At 51.7% G+C, this 18,851-nt stretch overlaps 1 protein-coding gene across 3 annotated transcripts; it reads left to right on the forward strand.

The window, feature by feature from the left end:
* Nucleotides 1–2,561: 2,561 nt before the first annotated feature.
* On the forward strand, nucleotides 2,562–13,038 carry POMGNT2 (protein O-linked mannose N-acetylglucosaminyltransferase 2 (beta 1,4-)). 3 transcript variants are annotated; one of them, XM_006102290.3, is made up of 2 exons: nucleotides 2,562–2,755; nucleotides 10,720–13,038. In XM_006102290.3, the coding sequence occupies exon 2, from the start codon at nucleotides 10,831–10,833 to the stop codon at nucleotides 12,571–12,573; it is 1,743 nt and encodes a 580-aa protein (XP_006102352.1). In that variant the 5' UTR covers nucleotides 2,562–2,755; nucleotides 10,720–10,830; the 3' UTR covers nucleotides 12,574–13,038. The 3 variants fall into 3 exon arrangements, with proteins under 3 accessions (XP_006102352.1, XP_023599463.1, XP_023599464.1); XM_023743695.1 differs by lacking the exon at nucleotides 2,562–2,755 and adding an exon at nucleotides 8,280–8,302; XM_023743696.1 differs by lacking the exon at nucleotides 2,562–2,755 and adding an exon at nucleotides 10,518–10,533.
* Nucleotides 13,039–18,851: the final 5,813 nt, after the last annotated feature.

An 18,851-nucleotide genomic window follows, 5' to 3' on the forward strand; every position in this document is an offset into this window, starting at 1 on the left:
TGAAAATAAAAGCCTTGTCCCACAGCTCCCTTAAGCTGTCCTCCTGTTGTTTTGTTTTGTTTTTGTTGTTTTTTTCCTTTTGGTTCTTTGATTGAGGGATTTTTTTCTACCCTGTCTTCTAATCCACTAGTCCGATCTTCAGCTTCCCCTAATCTGCTGTGTATTCCTTCCAGTGTGTTCTTTATTAATGCTATGTCATTCTTTATTTCCGACTGCTCTTTTTTCACAGTTGCTACATCTTGTCTCATGCTATTGAGCACCTTTACCATCATTATTCTGAACTCCATATCAGACAAATGTCTGATCTCCATTTCATTTATCTCTTCTTCTGGAGAATTCTCTTGTTTCATTTGGGGGTTATCTTTTTTGTCTCCCCATTTTGGCTGCCTGTTTGGGTTTGTGACTATGTATTAGGTAGATCTGCTACACCTCTCAATCTCTAGTGCAGGACAGTGTCAAACACTGTTTTTGACTAATTAGATCAGGCAAGGAAAGCCTCCAGAGACGCCTCTGCCTGCAGACGGATTGGATTCAGTCTGGATTAGCTCTGAGGCAATCGTCCACAGGGGTGTCAGGAGGTTTTTCCAACAGGGTGGGGCAATTGCTTCTGCCTGGAGGCTAACTGTTATTCTCAGTCTCTCAATGGGCCTCAGAAACTCCATACCGTGGAGGAAAGGGTTTTTCCAATAGGTTGGGTCAACTGTCTTCTCCCAGGCAAAAACCACTTAGATAGCAAAGGTCGGCCTGAGAAAGATGGCCTCCCCAGCATGACTCAGCACAGGAAACCAGGGTATCTGCCTTCTGAGCTCCAACCCCAGAGCCCCCAACCCTGGCTTTTGCTCACTCAGCTCCAGTCCACTCTGCCCTCCCTCTGCCAAAGCAAAGGTGAGTGGCTGAGCTAGAAATGTTGTGTGTTGGCCCTTTAAGAGGGTGCCTGCATTTCCAGCCATCTCTCCCTGGCAGACAGCAACCCTGCTAGATGTTATGTGGGCACTTTTCTTAGTTCTGGTGCTCTCTGCTGGGGGCCCAGCTTGAGGATTAGACCCCAGAATTCTCAGTGGCAACCCCTCACAGCTGAGATATCTCTCCAGAACTTCAGCTGCTGTCTGTGGAGCCCGGCCAGCCCTTTCTTGCCTCCGTCCGTCCTACCAGTCTCTATGCGGTCTCCCCACTTTCTGTCCTTGGTTATCAGGCGTCTCTCCAGCTAATCACTCAACGTGATCTTAATTTGCTTTTCCCTAATGGCCAGTGATGTTGGAAATCTTTTCATGTGTTTGTTTGCTCTATACCTATGCTCTTCAGTAAAATATGTATCCATGTGTTTTGCTGATTTTTTAAATTTATGGCCCAGGATACAGTTTATTTTAATATATGTACTATGGGTGCTTAAGAGAGTGTGTGTTCAATTGTCATTTAATGGAGTATTCTGTAAATGTCAATTAGATCCTGTTGCTTTGAGCTTTTCTGTATTCTTGCTGACTTTCTCTCTAGTTGTCCTATCAATGGTTGAGAGGAGGAAGTTGAAGTCTCCAACTATAACTGCAGATGTGTCCATTACTGCTTTTAGTTCTGTCACTATTTGATTGTTTTATTTTGAGGTTCTATTGTTAGGTACATTCACATTTAGGGTTATTATGTCTTCTTGGTGCATTGACTTTTTTTATAATCATTACATACAATCCCTTTTTATCTCTGCTAATTTTAATAGATGTTGATTCTGTCTTGCCCGAAATTAATAAAGCCACTCCAGCCTTTTATTTTATTATAATTATAAAAAACACTGGCCAACCCTTGCATTCATCCATGACTGTTAGAATTTCTTGGTTAGAGGGCTGCATATTTTTAAAGACTTTTGACTGTATTGTCAATTGCCCTGCAAAACTTTACCAACTTACTGCCTTAATACCTGGGCATTATCATTTAAAATGATTATAAAGCCAAGATAGGTTTTCCCCAACTCAATAAAGGGCGCTGTTTGAGAGACCTGGTTCTCTGCATACTCACCAGCATTTGTTATTGCGGTTATTTTTTTCTCGTAGCTCAGTGTGGGTGAAGGTAGTCATGGCCAGTGCACATTTAAACGAGTGAAATTAAAATCTATCCTAGCAGAAGGTCAAGGTGCCTAAAATTCATAAATCAAGAGATGGGGCATATGTATATTTCAAGCATTGGAAGTAAATGCCAGCTGCAGCAGCCAGGAGAGTTGGGATTGGTCACCCTTGAGGAGTTGGACAGACCGGGTGGGTTAGGGTGAGGCTGGCAACGTTGGAGTGATGCAGAAGAGGAATGGTGCTTTTGTATTTAAGTACCCCGTCATAGTACATTGTGTAAAGCACGTGAACGTATTACTCACTTCGACTTTATAAGTAGCATCTGGTTGCTGTTTAACTCGCATTTAAATTTATTATCAGGACTCCCGTAATTGCCCAAACTTAACACCAGGTAAAACAACCTCTCCGGGAGCGAACTACAACTCCCAGGATCCCGCGGGTTGAAGAGGTGGTGTGTTCTCGGATTCAAACTACAATTCCCAGAATTCCGCGGGTGGTTCTGGCCGGGCTGGCTCAGAGGGGCAGACGCGCGTCGGGCACCCGCGAGCCCGGCGGCGGGGGGCGGCGGGCGCGGCGCTGCTGCGCTCCCTGCCTAGGCCTCCCCGGCTCGGAGCTGGCACCGGGTTCAGCCAAAGCTGTCGCCGCAGAAAGCCTCCTGGACGCGAGGGCGGAAGTGGTTCAGCCCCGCGGAGCCCCCGCCGCAGGTGAGACGCGCGCGCGGGGCTGGCGAGGGCTCCGTGACCCGCCTGGGTTCGGAGTGGAAGGATGCGTCCCCGACCTCCCCCGAGAGTGCACCACGGGGCCGCCGGGTCCTGGGGTGGAGGGGAGCCGAGGGGAGTTTGCAGAACGGAGGAGGGACGTGTGATGCAGGCTGAAGGGGACGCGGGAGGGGGGCAGGGTCGGGGGACGTGGACGTGGACCTGGAGCGTCCCGGTGCCGCCGCCCGCCCGCGCGTGCCCGCTGCAGCCCTTAGCTCGGGCGGGACCTGGCGTTGGGTCCCCAGGCCTGGGAGATGATGGCGCGATGGGGCGCGGGTGGTAGGGAGCCGGGTCAGGTGTGCGAAGAGGCCTGGCCTCCCGAGCTCCCTTTGAAGGCCTGCAGCCCGTCCCTGTGCTACTCGGGGTTCAGCAGGGCCCCTGCTGTGTGTGGGTGATACGAGCCCATCAGCCCGCCTGTCCGCGCCTGGGTAGCCTCCTGGGATGGGAGTGCTTTGCCAGGGGCCCAGGTCCTCAGGCCAGAGCCCTGCACTTGGTGGTGGGCACCCAGGGTCTGTTTATGCCAACTGACTCCTCCTGGGGGAAGCAAGCCGGGCCTGGGGAGGGTTCCCCGGTGAGCTTGGCAGGACTGAGTGGCTAAGAACACGGAACAGGCTTCCGGCACCAAATGTTTACTGTTACACGTGCAGGCCGTTCAGATCCTGATTGCGATTAGCTGTGTGCCCGTCAGCAAGTCACTTGCCCTCTCTGAGCCTGCCTCTGCCTCTGCCACATGGGAATAAAAGTCCCGCACACTGTGGCCACGTGGGCACCCTGCTGGCCTCGGTGTGGTGGGCTGTCCTGTCCGAGCAGCTGCGCTTTTCTCCAGCCGGCCTTCTGGTTGGCAAGCTCCTGCTCTAAGCCAGTGGTTCTCAACCTTGGCTGCACATTACAATCACCTGGGAATCTTTTTTAAATCCTGATCTGTGGGCCTCATCCTCCGGAAATTCTGTTTCTTTGTTATGGGGTGCGGCCACGGGGTGAAGTGATGAATGTGAAAGGGGGAATCTACAAATGACATCATAGCTTTGGAGTCAGACCTGGGCTCAGACGCCAGCCCCACCACTTCATAGCTGTGCGACCGTGGGCCGTTCCCTTAACGACTGCGCGTGCTTCCTCAGATGTGAAATGGCATTGCTCACGCCTGTTTTAGGTTGTAGGAAAGAATAAATGAGATGATTCACGTAAAGGACTTAACCTTGTGCCTGTTACACGTGCGAAGCGTGAGAGCCAGTGGATGGGAGCTGTGATAGCGTTGCTGTGGCCAAGGATAATAGTATGAGGACAATTGTCAGGCAGTGTGCTTTGCCTGTGTTGTCTCTTTGAATTCATGAAACCACCCTGAGAAGTAGGTGTAATTGTGTCTCTTTCAGACCAGGGAATGGCGGCCTGCAGGGGTCAAGAACTGGCCGAGGCACAGTCTGTTCTGCGTGGAGGAACAAGTGCTACCTGACACCACTTAGATGATGAATCTCAAACAGTCAGACTCAGAAGCAGAGAATGGGATGGTGGTTGCCAGGGGTTGGAGGAGGGGAAACGGGAAGGCATTAGTCAAAGGCTGCGACGGCTCAGCTACAAATGACCTCGTCCTAGAGGTCTGCTGTACAGCATGGGGCCGGTAGGTAGCCACGCTTATAGATTATCATATGCTTAACGTTTTCTCAGAGGATAGATCGTAAGTGTTTTATCACAAAAAGTAACCGTAATAATAAGAGGGCAGGAGGAAGCTTTTGGAGGTGATGGATAGGTTTCTGGCATATCGATTATGCTGATGGCTTCATGGGTGTGCACTTCTCCTCAAACTCCTCCGCCTGTAGATATTAATTATGTACAGCCCTCTGTATATCAGAAGGAAGAAGAGGAAACGGTCTAGGGCCGTGGTCGGCAAACTGCGGCTCGCGAGCCACATGCGGCTCTTTGGCCCCTTGAGTGTGGCTCTTCCTAAGCCTTAGGAGTACCCTAATTAAGTTAATAACAATGTACCTACCTATATAGTTTAAGTTTAAAAATTTGGCTCTCAAAAGAAATTCCAATCGTTGTACTGTGGATATTTGGCTCTGTTGACTAATGAGTTTGCCGACCACTCTAGGGTCATGCCGCTGCTAAGCAACAGGCCGGAGCTCACATCCTGGCATCTCAGCTCCAGAACAGGTGCCCTGAACTCTCCGGCTCCGGGTCTTTGCAGCTGTTGAAGCACAGATGTGCCTGGGCAGCCTTCCGTGTTAGGACCCGGGTGTTCTCGTACCACTTGGGGAAGAGGCGGGACCCTGCAGCCCTGGCTGCTGGTGTTTCCTGTCCCGGTGGGAGGTGCTGTGAGGCTGGAGGAGAGTGGCCCTCCCACCCACCCACGCGGTGAGTCTGGGAGGTGCCGTGTGAGGAAGAGGCAGCTGAAGCAAAGTGCATGCAGGGGAGACCTGGAGAGCTTGGTTAAGAGAAGTAATGGTCTTGGTTCAGGGCTGGGAAGGGTCTCGAACTGCATTCTCTGGGCAGCTCCATGCTTGGGGGGGGGGGGGGGGCACTCGTGCGCCACGGATGTGAGGAGGAGCCCCGGACTCAGCAAGCCGCTGTTCTCATCTCGGCTGCCTGCGAGAGCTCACACTGCCTCTCAAGACCTCTCTTATGTAAAGAGTTGGAGCAAATCATTTCAAAGGGTTGTTTTCGCTCTAAAGAGGGGGGTTTTGTAATTCTAAATTGGTGGCTTAACCCTCTCAGCACAGCCTAGGGCGGGTGGGGTAATGGACACATCAGTGTGTACCCAGACTTCCCTCGGGGAAGGGAATGCACGGCTCCCTGAGCCTCCTGCCGCAGGGGGTATCGCTGTGCCCGGCCAGGTGGGGTGACTTACACAGGAAGCCTCGGGTTGCTAAGTTACCGTTGAGGGCCCGTGGGTCTTCGTTTGCAGAGCTCTCCACACCTGCTCTGCCCTTGAGTGATAAAGACTCGTTGCTCTGAGGGCTACCCTGCTTCTCTGTCACTAATTGTACCTCTGAGTCCGATGGCAGGTGAACACAGTGCTTGGGAACAAGAGCCCTGGCCCTGGCCCTGGCCAGGCGGCTCAGCTGGTTGGAGCATTGCCCCGTACACCGAAAAGTGGCGGCTTTGATTCCTGGTCAGGGCACACATCCAGGTTGCAGGGTTTGATCCCCTGTTGGGGTGCGTATGGGAGGCAACCGATGGGTGTCTCTCTCACATTGATGTTTTTCTCTCTCTCCCTTCCTGTCTCTCTAAAATGAATAAAACCATCCTCGGGTGAAGATTAAAGAAAAGGAAATGGAGATGATAGTAGTACCTGCAAGGGGAGCCTTTGTGAGGCTTAAATGAAAAGGACGGGAAAGGGCTGAGGGCTCACCGGCTGGACACCCTGGGATCTGGCAGGGACCCCCCACTTTAACCCGCAGAGGCCTTTACACGTGGTTACCTGCGCTCATGGGTCTCCCTGGTGAAACCCAGGCCCCTGGCACCTTCCTCCCCCTGCTTCCTCCTGGCGCTGTCTGCGCCTGCCCTGCAGCCTGACTCCCAGGCTCTGCCTGTCTTGTAATGCAGGGCCCACTCCGCTGCACATGGCTTTGGGCCTGGCCGTCACTGCCCTAGGATGGGTGAAGAGCCCACGGCTTAGTGGTTTCAGGACTTGCTCGGTGGGCAGATGTGATAACTGGGCACAGGGATGCCTGCGGTGGACAGATTTGTAGTGGTCATTGCTACAAATGGGGACATGTGAGCACATAACAGAGCTGTTCATCTTATCCCCCAGGGCCACCAAAATACCTCCAAAACCCTGCTCAAACCCCACCCCCACCCCCACCCTCCACCCCCCACCCACCCCGCCCTCCAGGTCACCTCTCTGGCTGCTGCAGCCCCAGCCAGTACAGTTTCCCAGGATGCGCCTGTGTGCTGTGCACGCACCTCCCACTTCTTTGTGAATGTTTTATGCTTCCTACAATGAACGAGTTGTCTTCTGATCCCCTTGATGCTCCAGCCCTCTCAAACCGGACCCAGGGCCCCTTGGATGTGTGTCCACATTGGGATCTGAGCATTCCCTGTGAGAACTGCTTTTATTTGAATTTGCCATTTCACCTAGAAAACGGATGTAGGCATGTTCTGTCACCTGTTGGAGCATCTCAGCAGAGGCTCAGGATTCTGTTCCCTGCTTGCAACCCCATTCATGGCCACATGGGTGCGCAGTCGTGCTGCTCGCTGATGCCAGAGAGGACCACAGGCCGACCTAACTTGCAAGCGATCACGGTGCCAAGCAAAAGCCAGATGATGGTGGAGCAGGCTGTGTGATCGAAGGTTTCTGCACTGGGGGGCTGGTGAGAGGGACGCAGACGAGCCAGGGCGAGGCTGGGCCCCCCTCTGCCTGCTCCACAGTCTCGCCTGTGCTGAGAACCTCGGAGTCTTGGCTGTCCTCCACCAAGCCTGATAGCACCTATCTCGCCAGAGACACACAAACAGTTCTCTTGGGGCCCCCCTCTTTGAAGGTGTTGCATACCCGGGTATTGGTAAGGAAGTCGAGTCACAGTCACCGGCTGTTAATGTCGGATGACTGTCTCCAGCTTTGGCTGAGCTTTGCCCTTTATCCTGAAGCTAGGAGGATTCACTTGGGTGAACTCTTAGCTGAGTGTTAACATCGCCTGCCCGATGAAATGTGAAGTTTTACAAGGAGCACTCAGAGGCTGCTGAAGTCTTGGCAAAGGGTAAATACTCCGCTCGAAACACCTGGTGCCCTGTAAATGTTTGTCTAACTTGGGGGCACATTTAAGCAATATGGTACCAGTCTCCATTTTATATGCTGCCACCAGCAACAAAAGAGGGTTGGGGAGAGATCATTCTGAGGATGGTTGAGTTATCAGAACCTGTTTGCTCTTTACTAACAGTGTGTGAGACACAGCAGTGCAGGTGGAAAGCCTCCGTGATTCAGCACTAGCAATTCAGGCTGTCTCTAGGGTAAAAACACTTTTCAATGGCAAAAGAAGGCTGTACTTTTCAATGAGAATTAGGCACAGCCCTTGGAAGTAAAATGGTTAGAAAATTATGTAGGACCTCATGTGGGCACTGTCTTGGCCTGGGCCCTGCTGGGTCTTCTGCAGCCTGGGGCTGGCGGTGCCTCCACGCCCGCTCCTGGAGGGGTGACCGGTGGCCCGCCGCTGGTCTGGCTGTCCTGCAGGTGGGGACTCGGTGAGGCCAGCAGCCCCAGCCCTCGGGCCTACATATCATCTTCATTCAACTTTAATAGTTGCCATAAGTTATAAGTGAGCACATTTGACATTTTTTTAAAAATATATTTTTATTGATTTTAGGGAGGAAGGGAGAAGGAGATAGAAACATCAACGATGAGAGAGAATCATCGACCGGCTGCCTCCTGCATGCCCCCTGCTGGAGATCAAGCCTGCAACCCAGGCATGTGCCCTGACCAGGAATCAAACCGTGACCTCCTGGATCACAGGTTGACACTCAACCACTGAGCCACACCGGCTGGGCACATTTGACATTTTACTAGTAAGTGGATTTCTGGCTTCCTGGAAAGACCAGCAGAGTAGTGTTATGGACTGAATTGTGTTCCCACAGATTCATATGATGAACCCCGAACCCCCAAGGTGACTGTATTTGGAGATAGGGCCTTTAAGAAGGTCATGAAGGTTAAATGAGGTCGTAAGGGTGGGCCCTGATATGATGGGGCCAGTGTCCTCATGAGAAGAGGAAGAGATACCAGAGCTCTCATCCTCTGAGCACGCAGAGAAGGTGTCCATCTCAAGCCAAGGACAGACACCTCAGGAGAAGCCAAACCTGCTAGCACCTTGATCTTAGACTTGCAGCCTCCGGAACTGTGGGTCAAGCCACCCAGGCAGGGGCACTTTGCTACGGCCGCCGAGCAGACTAATGCCAGGCCCTCATGCTCTTGAGCTCTGACCTGGGAGTCCAGCCCCCGGTCACACAGCCCACCCCTGGCTTCACTCTCCCCTTTGGCTCTAGGTTCCAGTAAGCACGTGAGTTTGTACCTTCTGCTCTCGGCCTAGACTCCTTGCAGCTTTTACTCCTTATCAGACCCTAAGGCCCCTGTGAATGACCTGAGCCTGGAGCTGCCAGCACGCACCCCACCCCGTTGTGGGGCCTGCACCCCGTGCCAGATGCCCAGCCTCAGATGGTGAGCCCCTGTCAGGTGGCATCCCCACCCCAGTTGCCCAGCTCTTACCGTGTCTGCAGGTGTGGCAGCATCATGGACACCTGCCTCCAGTGCCTCTTGGAACAGGTGGGACCCTAGAAGGGGGATCCCCCAAATCCGTGGCAGTCGGTGGTATTTAGCTGCTCCAGGAGCTGAGCGAAGCAGTTTGGGGGAATGAATTGGCAGCTTCCTTCTGTCTGCCTGGCAGAGCTTTCTTGGGCATATTTTTAGTCCCTTATTTTTTTCCCCCTTTCCTTTGAAAAATAGTCTTACTCTGTCATGCTTTGTTCTGAAAGGATTCAGGTGTGAAATTTGCACTGGTTTCCAATAAACATGAACGGGGGAGTGGAGGAGTGAGACAGGGAAGGGGACGGGTGTGCGCCAGGCCTGTTACCACTGTGGGCAGCTGCTTAGTCCTGAGAGGACTCTGGGGTCCAAGCTTTGCCACCCGGGGAGGGTGGTGTCTGCATTTGTTCCCATTGACATTGGTGCAGGCGGCCTGGCTTAGTGGTCAAGTTAGAAACCCAGGCACTTTAACACCGCAGTTAATAGCAGAATGTGCTGCCCATCCCCAGCAAACCTTCCTTTCCAAGCTCCCCCTTCAAAGGGTAACAGAACCTGAAGTGCCGGGGAAGGTCGCAGTGGGCCACTCTGTATTCATCCTGCCTCTGTCAACACCATTCCAGCATTGCTCAGGGGTGGGTGGAGGAGGACTTAGCATCTAATTATAAACAGTCCTCTCCTCCCCCCACCCCCACCCCCACCCCAGCACGTCTGCAAGGCTAGTTCCTGTCTAGTTGCCTGTTTGCCCCACAAGGCCTCCACCCCCGTTGCCTGGTTCCTATAAGCTTTGCCCCAGGGCCTGAGCTCAGTGGATTGGCTGCTGCTCACACAGCTCCCAGGCCTAAGAGAAAACCGCCACCGCTCCCACATCCCCACTGGCCAAGCTTGCCTTCGCCACAGGGACACCTGGGAGAGGGCAGGTAGCAGAATGCTCGCTAGGGATGTGAGTACCGGGGCTGAGATGCCCATCAGGTTGGAGGTGGGCCTTCCTCTCCCCCCTCCTCATTTCCTGGGCGTCTCGCTCTCTGACATTCCCTGGGTGAGCTCGTTTTAGCTTTAGTTTCTGCTGGAAGCCATTCTTGTCTGTGATCAGAGCAAAACATGCAACGTCTGCCTCTCCCCCTCAGGGAGGGCTTTCTTTGTTATTTTTTCTGAATATCAATTTATGACTCAGACACTCTCCAGAATTCCATTTGTAGTAGTGATTTATTTGATTTTTTGTTGTTTCCTTTTTGGTCAAAGCAAGTTATGTGGCCAAGCCCAAAGTCAAGGTATAGATATGTGTACTGCACCCTGGAAGCAACGAGGGTGGGGAGGAGTAAGTATTTTTTATTATTATTTCAGAGAGGAAGAGAGAGGGAGAGAGAGAAAATCATTGATCGGCTGCCTCCTGCACTGGGGATTGAGCCCGTAACCTGGGTACATGCCCTGACCAGGAATCGAATCGTGACCTCCTGGTTCACAGGTGGATGCTCAGCCACTGAGCCACGCTGGCCGGGCAGGAGTAAGTACTTTTGAATAACAGTCTAACCTACCGTACTGCCATTGTGCCTAATGGTGCACGGGTCCCCTGCCGTAGCGGGGACAGTAGTGGGGACACAGAGCCGAGCCCAGTGCCCGGCACACAGGGGAGCTTGAGGCGACAGCAGACAGACGTGCCAACAGCTGTTTCTTTTCCTTCTTCCTGCAGGCCATTGCCAGCCGGTGCTCAGGGTGCCCGCAGGGATGGGGTAAGCCCGTCAGGCCTGTGGCACTTACCAGGGGCCGTCCTCTCACTAGGGCCCCTGGTGGCAGCCAGAGGATGCAGCTCTCGGCCGTGCTCAACGCCCTGCTGGTGTCCGTGCTGGCGGCGGTGCTGTGGAAGCACGTGCGTCTGCGGGAACATGCGGCGGCTTTGGAGGAGGAGCTGGCCCTCGGCCGCCAGGCCCCCGAGGCGGCCTCGGCCCTGAGGATCGACTACCCGAAGGCCCTGCAGAGCCTGATGGAGGGCGGCACCCACATGGTGTGCACGGGGCGCACGCACACCGACCGCATCTGCCGCTTCAAGTGGCTCTGCTACTCCAACGAGGCCGAGGAGTTCATCTTCTTCCACGGCAACGCGTCCGTCATGCTGCCCAACCTGGGCTCCCGGCGCTTCCAGCCGGCCCTGCTCGACCTGTCCACCGTGGACGACCACAACACCCAGTACTTCAACTTCCTGGAGCTGCCGGCCGCCGCCCTGCGCTTCCTGCCCAAGCCCGTGTTCGTGCCGGACGTGGCCCTCATCGCCAACCGCTTCAACCCCGACAACCTCATGCACGTCTTCCACGACGACCTGCTGCCCCTCTTCTACACCCTGCGCCAGTTCCCCGGCCTGGCCCGCGACGCCCGCCTCTTCTTCATGGAGGGCTGGGGCGAGGGCGCGCACTTCGACCTCTACAAGCTCCTCAGCCCCAAGCAGCCGCTCCTGCGGGCCCAGCTGAAGACCCTGGGCCGGCTGCTGTGCTTCTCCCAGGCGTTCGTGGGCCTCTCCAAGATCACCACCTGGTACCAGTATGGCTTTGTCCAGCCCCAGGGCCCCAAAGCCAACATCCTGGTCTCGGGCCATGAGATCCGGCAGTTTGCACGGTTCATGACGGAAAAGCTGAATGTGAGCCACGCGGGGGGCCCGCTCGGCGAGGAGTACATCCTGGTCTTCAGTCGCACCCAGAACAGACTCATCCTGAACGAGGCAGAGCTGCTGCTGGCGCTGGCCCAGGAGTTCCAGATGAAGACGGTGACGGTGTCCCTGGAGGACCACGCCTTTGCAGACATCGTGGGGCTGGTCAGCAACGCCTCCATGCTGGTCAGCATGCACGGGGCCCAGCTGGTCACGGCCCTCTTCCTGCCCCGGGGGGCCACCGTGGTCGAGCTCTTCCCGTACGCCGTCAATCCTGACCACTACACCCCCTACAAAACGCTGGCCACACTGCCTGGCATGGACCTCCACTATGTCGCCTGGCGGAACATGGTGCCAGAGAACACGGTCACGCACCCTGAGCGGCCCTGGGATGAGGGGGGCATCGCCCACCTGGACCAGGCAGAGCAGGCCCGGATCCGGCAGAGCCAGGAGGTCCCACGGCATCTCTGCTGCCGGAACCCTGAGTGGCTGTTCCGAATCTACCAGGACACCACGGTGGACATCCCATCCCTCATTCAAACCATACGGCGCGTGGTGAAGGGCCGGCCAGGACCGCGGAAGCAGAAGTGGACAGTCGGCCTCTACCCGGGCAAGGTGCGGGAGGCGCGGTGCCAGGCGTCCGTGCAGGGCGCCTCCGAGGCCCGCCTCACTGTCTCCTGGCAGATCCCCTGGAACCTCAAGTACCTGAAGGTGCGGGAGGTGAGGTACGAGGTGTGGCTCCAGGAGCAGGGGGAGAACACCTATGTGCCTTACATCCTGGCCCTGCAGAACCACACCTTCACTGAGAACATCAAGCCCTTCACTACCTACCTGGTGTGGGTCCGCTGCATCTTCAACAAGCTCCTCCTGGGACCCTTTGCAGATGTGCTGGTGTGCAACACGTAGCGAGTGTGCCGAGGCCGGGCCTCGGAGGGTGGCCCCTCCAGCTCAGTGTCCCTGGGCCCGCTAACCCCCGTGGTGGCTTCTGGGAATTGTGTGTTTATTTATTGAGCAGGCCTGCCCTGGGCCTGTGCCCCCGTGTCTTCTTACTGCATCTGGGGCGTGGGGTTCGTAGCACTCTGTGCCCTGTTATGGTGGGACACCCCCTCCTTCTCCCTCCTGAGCATCCATACCCCTGGAGAAGGTCCTTCAGGGAGGGGGAGGAGGACGTAAGAATCCCGAGAACCTCTTTGGCCGAGTGATCATGCTGTTCCTTACCGAGTCCTTCTGGTTGGTGCCCAGGTTTCTGGAAATGGCAAGTAATCACGGTGGTTTGGGCAAGTGGCTCATCAGCTTCCATCACCGTAAAATTCACCTGCAGCCCAATAACAGTGTGTTTGGGACAGTCATTAAATGATTATAAACATCTTGGCCAAGTCTCTTTATTAGACGGTAGGAAGTGGGGCTGGGAGATGCTCTCCCTTTTTTTTTTAATCCTCACCCAAGGATATGCTTTCATTGATGAAGAGAGAGAAACATCAGTGTGAAAGAAACATATATCAGTTGCCTCCCCTTTGTGCTCCAACTGGGGGTTGAACCCACGACCTAGCTATGTGCCCTAATCGGGAAGAACCCACAACCTTTTGGTGAATGGGATGATGCTCCAACCAACTGAGCCACCTGGCCAGGGCAGTTCTGATCCTTATTGTTCCAGCAAAACGGTTTAATCGACAGAGGAGATTTGGACCCTTACACTGTGGGAGGCACCTGACTGCCTCATGGCCTCACTGGCTGGCCGGCAGAGTCTGCTGCAGTGCGTGCTCAGAGATGCACTGTCATCTCTGGTGGAACTGGAGCTCAGGTGTTCTCTGAAGAGAGATGCCCTTTTTAAATATATATATATATATATATTATTCAGAGGAAAGGAGAGGGAGAGAGATAGAAACATCAATGATGAGAGAGAATCATTGATCGGCTGCCTCCTCTGCATAATGGAATCAAGCCTGCAACCCGGGCATGTGCCCTGACTGGGAATCGAACCATGACCTCCTGGTTCATAGGTTGACACCCACCACTGAGCCACACCGGCTTGGCTGGGAGATGCCCTTTAATCCAAGGGGATGTGGCAGAGGGAAGCGTCGAGGCCTGGGAAGTGAGGCCACTGACTGCTGGATAAAGGCCACAGTTCCGGCTCAGTGAGATAAAGCTGGGAGTGGGAGGGAGAGGGCTGTGGTGAGGAAGAGCAGTGTTCACCGGGGTCTTAGGTTCCACTGGACACTCAGACTCAGGACCACGGGAGGCCACACCTGGCAGGGGTCCACTCCGAAGGGTGTAGGACAGGACAAGGCAGGGTGGCTGGGCAGCGCCAGGCTCTGCTCTCCACAGGAGGCGCCCTCACCCCAGTCCAGGGGCCATTCCCTTGCCCTTGTCCCCGAGTGACTGCGCAAGGGTGAGATGAGACCCACAGTGGTAGTTGTGGGGGGCACTTTGGCTTGGAAACCCCACAGAAGCCCTTATCGTTTAAAAAGCCACAGCCACGGTTTCCAGGGCCGCTCAAAGGACTTGTGCAGTTATAAGAGTTGTCGCCCTCCGGGAAGCTGTGCTGTGGTGTCCTGCCAGGTGCTGTAGTTCATTCACAGCCCCTCCATCCAGATGTGGTTTGTCTAGCAGAGGTCAATTCTACCGTCAGCAGTTTTGCAGAATAAAACACCTGACATTCCACCTTTATCTGGCTTCCATAGAAACAGCTAGAAAGTTAACCCCAGATCAAATTTGTCCCTAGAGAAGGAGAAAGAGTTTTAGCTTTTCTTCAAAGGGCGACTCTGATACAGGTCTGACTGCTGCGAAGGAGAGAGGGTAAGAGAGGTCAAAAGCCTTAGGGTCTCAGGCTATAGCTCATTCTGAGAAATTGGCACCAGGACAATCAGGAGTTTTTGGAGCTGGAGTTGTCTATCAGACGAGTCTCCTGGTCACTGGCTGAGCCACTGTGGGAAGAGTGGTCTCAGTGCTGGTTCGGCAACTGGATTGATGGGAGGAGATCTGAGGGGCACATTTTCGTGGTCAGCATGTGCCTCCATGATATTCCTTCTACCCAGAGTATCTTTCTCCATAACTGTACCCTCCACCTGCCACCGTCTGACTGCCACATGGATCCACATGAAAAAGTTCAGTTCAATCAGAAGTCTCAGACACTACCGGGGCGGGGGGGGGGGGGTAAAAATGGTGCAACCACGTGGCAAACCATTTGGCAGTTCCTACTAAAGATGAACACATAGCTACCGCATATCTCAGCACTTCCACTTCTAGATGTACTAGTATACCCATAAATGAATGCCAGCCTCAGCAAGAAGACGTGCATAAAATATTCCCAGCTCTGACCAGACAAAAACTAAACAACCCAGTGGCCATCAAGATATAAAGAGAGAGGGACCAAATACATAAAATCAGAAATGAAAGAGGCGATATAACAACAGACACCACAGAAAATACAAAGGATTGTAAGCAAATGCTATAAACAACTACATGCCATCAAATTGGGCAACCTGGGTGAAATGGACAAATTCCTACAAACACAATCTTCCAAAATTCAATCAGGAAGAATCAGAGAACCTGAGTAGGCCAATAACAACTGATGAAATTGAAGCAGTAATCAAAAATCTTCCAGCAAACAAAAGTCCTGAGCTGGATGGTTTTACAGGTGAATCTTACCAAACATTCAAAGGAGAACTAACATCCATCTTCCTCAAACTATTCCAAAAAATTCAAGAGGAAGGAACACTTCCAAGTTCTTTTTATAAAGCCGGCATTATCCTAATTCCAAAACCAGATAAAGACACTACAAAGAAAGAAAATTATAGGCCAATATTCCTGATGAACACAGATGCTAAAATCCTCAACAAAATATTAGCAAGTTGGATCCAGCAATATATTAAAAAGATCATATACCATCATCAAGTGAGATTTATACTGGGGATGCAAGGCTGGTACAATATTCTCAAATCAATAAATGTGATACATCATATAAACAAATTGAAAGATAAAAACCACATGATCATATTAATAGATGCAGAAAAAGCATGAGAGAAAATCCAGCACTTTTTTTTTTTAATTAAAAAACTCTCAGTAAAGTGGGAATAGAGGGATCATACCTCAACATAATAAAAGCCATATATGGCAAACCTACAACAAACATAATACTCAATGGACAAAAACTTAAAGCGTTTCCCTTAAGAACAGGAACAAGACAAAGATGTCCACTTTCACCACTCTTATTCAACACTAGAGGCCCAGTGCATGAAATTTGTGCATGGGTAAGGTCCCTAGGCCTGGCTGGCAATCAGGGCCGATCTACAGGGTGACCAGCAGGGCGATTGGTGGGCCCTCCTCTGGCACCCGCCTTGGCTGGCCTGGGGCCTGCGGGCTGGAGGCAGCTCCTGCGTTGAGCGTCTGCCCCCTGGTGGTCTGTGCACGTCATAGCAACCGGTCATTCCACCATTCTGTCAATTTGCACATTAGGCTTTTATTATATAGGATAGTACTGGAAGTCCTAACCATAGCAATCAGACAAAAAGAAGAGATAAAAGGAATCCAAAATGGAAGGATAAAGTAAAACTGTCATTATTTGCAGATGACATGATATTGTACATAGAAAACCCTAGACTCCACCAGGAAACTACTAGATGCATTAAATGAATTTGGCAAGGTAGCAGGATACAAAATCAACATCCACAAATTGATGGCATTTTTATACAGCAATAATAAACTCTCAAAAAGATAAACTAAAAAAGCAATCCCATTTACCATTACAACAATGAAAAAAATAAGATACCTAGTAATAAACTTAACCAGGCAGGTAAAAGACCTGTACTTGGAAAACTATAGGACATTGAAAAAAGAAATAGAGGAAGATACAAACAAATGGAAGCATATACCATATTCATGGATTGAAGAATTAACATCATTAAAATGTCTATACTACCCAAAGCAATCTACAGATTCAACACAATCCCTATTAAAATACCAATGGCATACTTCACAGAGCTAGAACAAATACTTTAAAAATGTATATGGAACTATAAAAGACCCTGAATAGTTGCAGCAATCTTGAGAAAGAACAAATTAGAGTATTGTGATACTGGATATCAAACTATACTACAAAGCCATTATAACCAAAACAGCCTGGTAGTGGCACAAGAACCAGCATATAGACCAATGCATCAGAACAGAGACAGCAGAAATTGACCCACACCATTACGGTCAATTATTTGACAAAGGAAGCAAGAACATACAATGTAAAGACAGTCTCTTCAACAAATGGTACTGGGAAAACTGGACAGACACATGCAAAAAGATGAAACTAGATCACCAACTTACACCCTACACAAGAATAAACATGGATAAAAGACTTAAATGTAAAGCATGAAACCATAAACATCTCAGAGGAGAACATAGTAAAATCTCAGACATTTCACGTAGCAATCTGTTTACAAATACATCTCCTAGGGAAAAGGAAACTAAGGACAAAATAAACAAATGGGGTTACATCAAAATGAAAAAGGAACCCACTGTTTGGGAGAACATATTTGCCAATGATACATCTGATAAAGGGTTAATAGCCAAAATACATAAAGTACTCATACAACCCAACAAAAGGAAGACAAACAATACAATTAAAAAATGGGCAGAAGACCTGAATAGACATTGCTCCAAAGAGGACATAAAATGGCCAAGAGACATATGAAAAAATGCTCCAAGTCACTAATCATCAGAGAAATGCAAATTAAAACCACAATGAAATATCACCTCATAACTGTCAGAATGGCTGTCATCAAAAAATCAACAAACAAGTGCTGGCGAGGATGTGGAAAAAAGGGAACACTAGTTCACTGCTGGTGGGAATGCAGACTGGTGCAGCCACTATGGAAAACAGTATGGAGTTTCCTCAAAAAATTAAAAACAGAACTTCTGTTTGACCCAGTATCCCCAGATACATTTCTGGGAATATAGCCTAAAAACTCCAAAACACAAATCAGAAAGAATGTATGCATCCCTATGTTCATAGCAGCGTTATTTACAATAGCTAAGGAAAGAGCCCAAGTGCCCATCAGTAGATGAGTTGATAAAAAAGTTGTGGGACATTTACACTATGGGATACTATGCAGTTGTAAAAAAGAGCCAGCATGGAGGGACCTGGAAAATATTATGCTAAGTGAAATAAGCCAAACCGAGAAAGACAAATATCACATGATCTCACTTATTTGTGGAATCTATTGAACCAAATGAATTGACCAACAAAATAAAACCCAAATCGTGGAGGCATGGAACAGACTGGCATCCCTTGATGTGGAGTTGGAGGGATGAGAAGAGATAAACCAAAGACCTTATATACTTATATGCCCATGGACATGGGCAATAGGGTCGTGAAGACCTGGGGAGGGGCAGGGAGAGTAGGTAGGGGCTGGGACAGAGGGGGATGGGGGGAGGAAGTGGGAGATATCTGTAATACTATCAACAACAAAACATATATTAAAAAAATAAATTAATAAATCTTCATCTTAACAAGTCAACCCATCAAAGATTCAGGTGCAGGTTGGGACAGGAGCATGAGAGCTGGAAGCTGGGCTGCGCAGGAAGCGGCCCGGATCACACCTCCCATGGGCTGCTTCTCCACCTGTGAGGGAGCCTTGTTTGTGTTCGGTCCCCAGCACAGCACCCCTGCAATCATATCGCACCACCTCTCAGGTCCCCGGCCTCCATCTGCCCTCTGTCTCCCCGCTGACTCTGCCATCTCCTCCCTGAGTCCGCCCAGCTGAACAGTCAGCGCTTTCCCGGCCCGTCACCCCCCACGTGCCCAGACCCATGACCCTCACGCTGTTATTGCACACACTGCACTGTCTCAGCTCCTGTGTGGAACCTGAGTGTCTGCCGGGAGAGGCCTTCCTCTCTGGTTACCTTCCTGAGACTCAGTGACGTCCCTTGTCGGCTGCATGAAAGCAGAGGTCTCAGAGGTTACCCCAGCTTTCCCCCTCACCCCGGAAAGCTTCCAGCCCCCAGACCCCAAATGCCTCCTCCCCATTGAAGAAGCCGGGGGCCAGAGTAGGGGAAGGTTCAGGGGCAGAAAGGCCAGCGTCCATGGAAACGTCCAGAACCAGAGAGACAGCCCTTGCCTGCAGGTTGTCCAGCAGTGAGCCTGCAGGAAGTGCCTTACTTGGGCTGCAGCGAGCTCATCATGGGGGGGGGGGGGC

This window comes from Myotis lucifugus, unplaced genomic scaffold (assembly GCF_000147115.1).
Source record: "Myotis lucifugus unplaced genomic scaffold, Myoluc2.0 scaffold_408, whole genome shotgun sequence".
Lineage (NCBI taxonomy): Eukaryota > Metazoa > Chordata > Mammalia > Chiroptera > Vespertilionidae > Myotis > Myotis lucifugus.

Excerpts from the sequence above, each read along its gene's own strand:
- POMGNT2 (XM_006102290.3), top strand. The coding sequence starts at position 10,831 with ATGCAGCTCTCGGCCGTGCTCAACGCCCTGCTGGTGTCCGTGCTGGCG.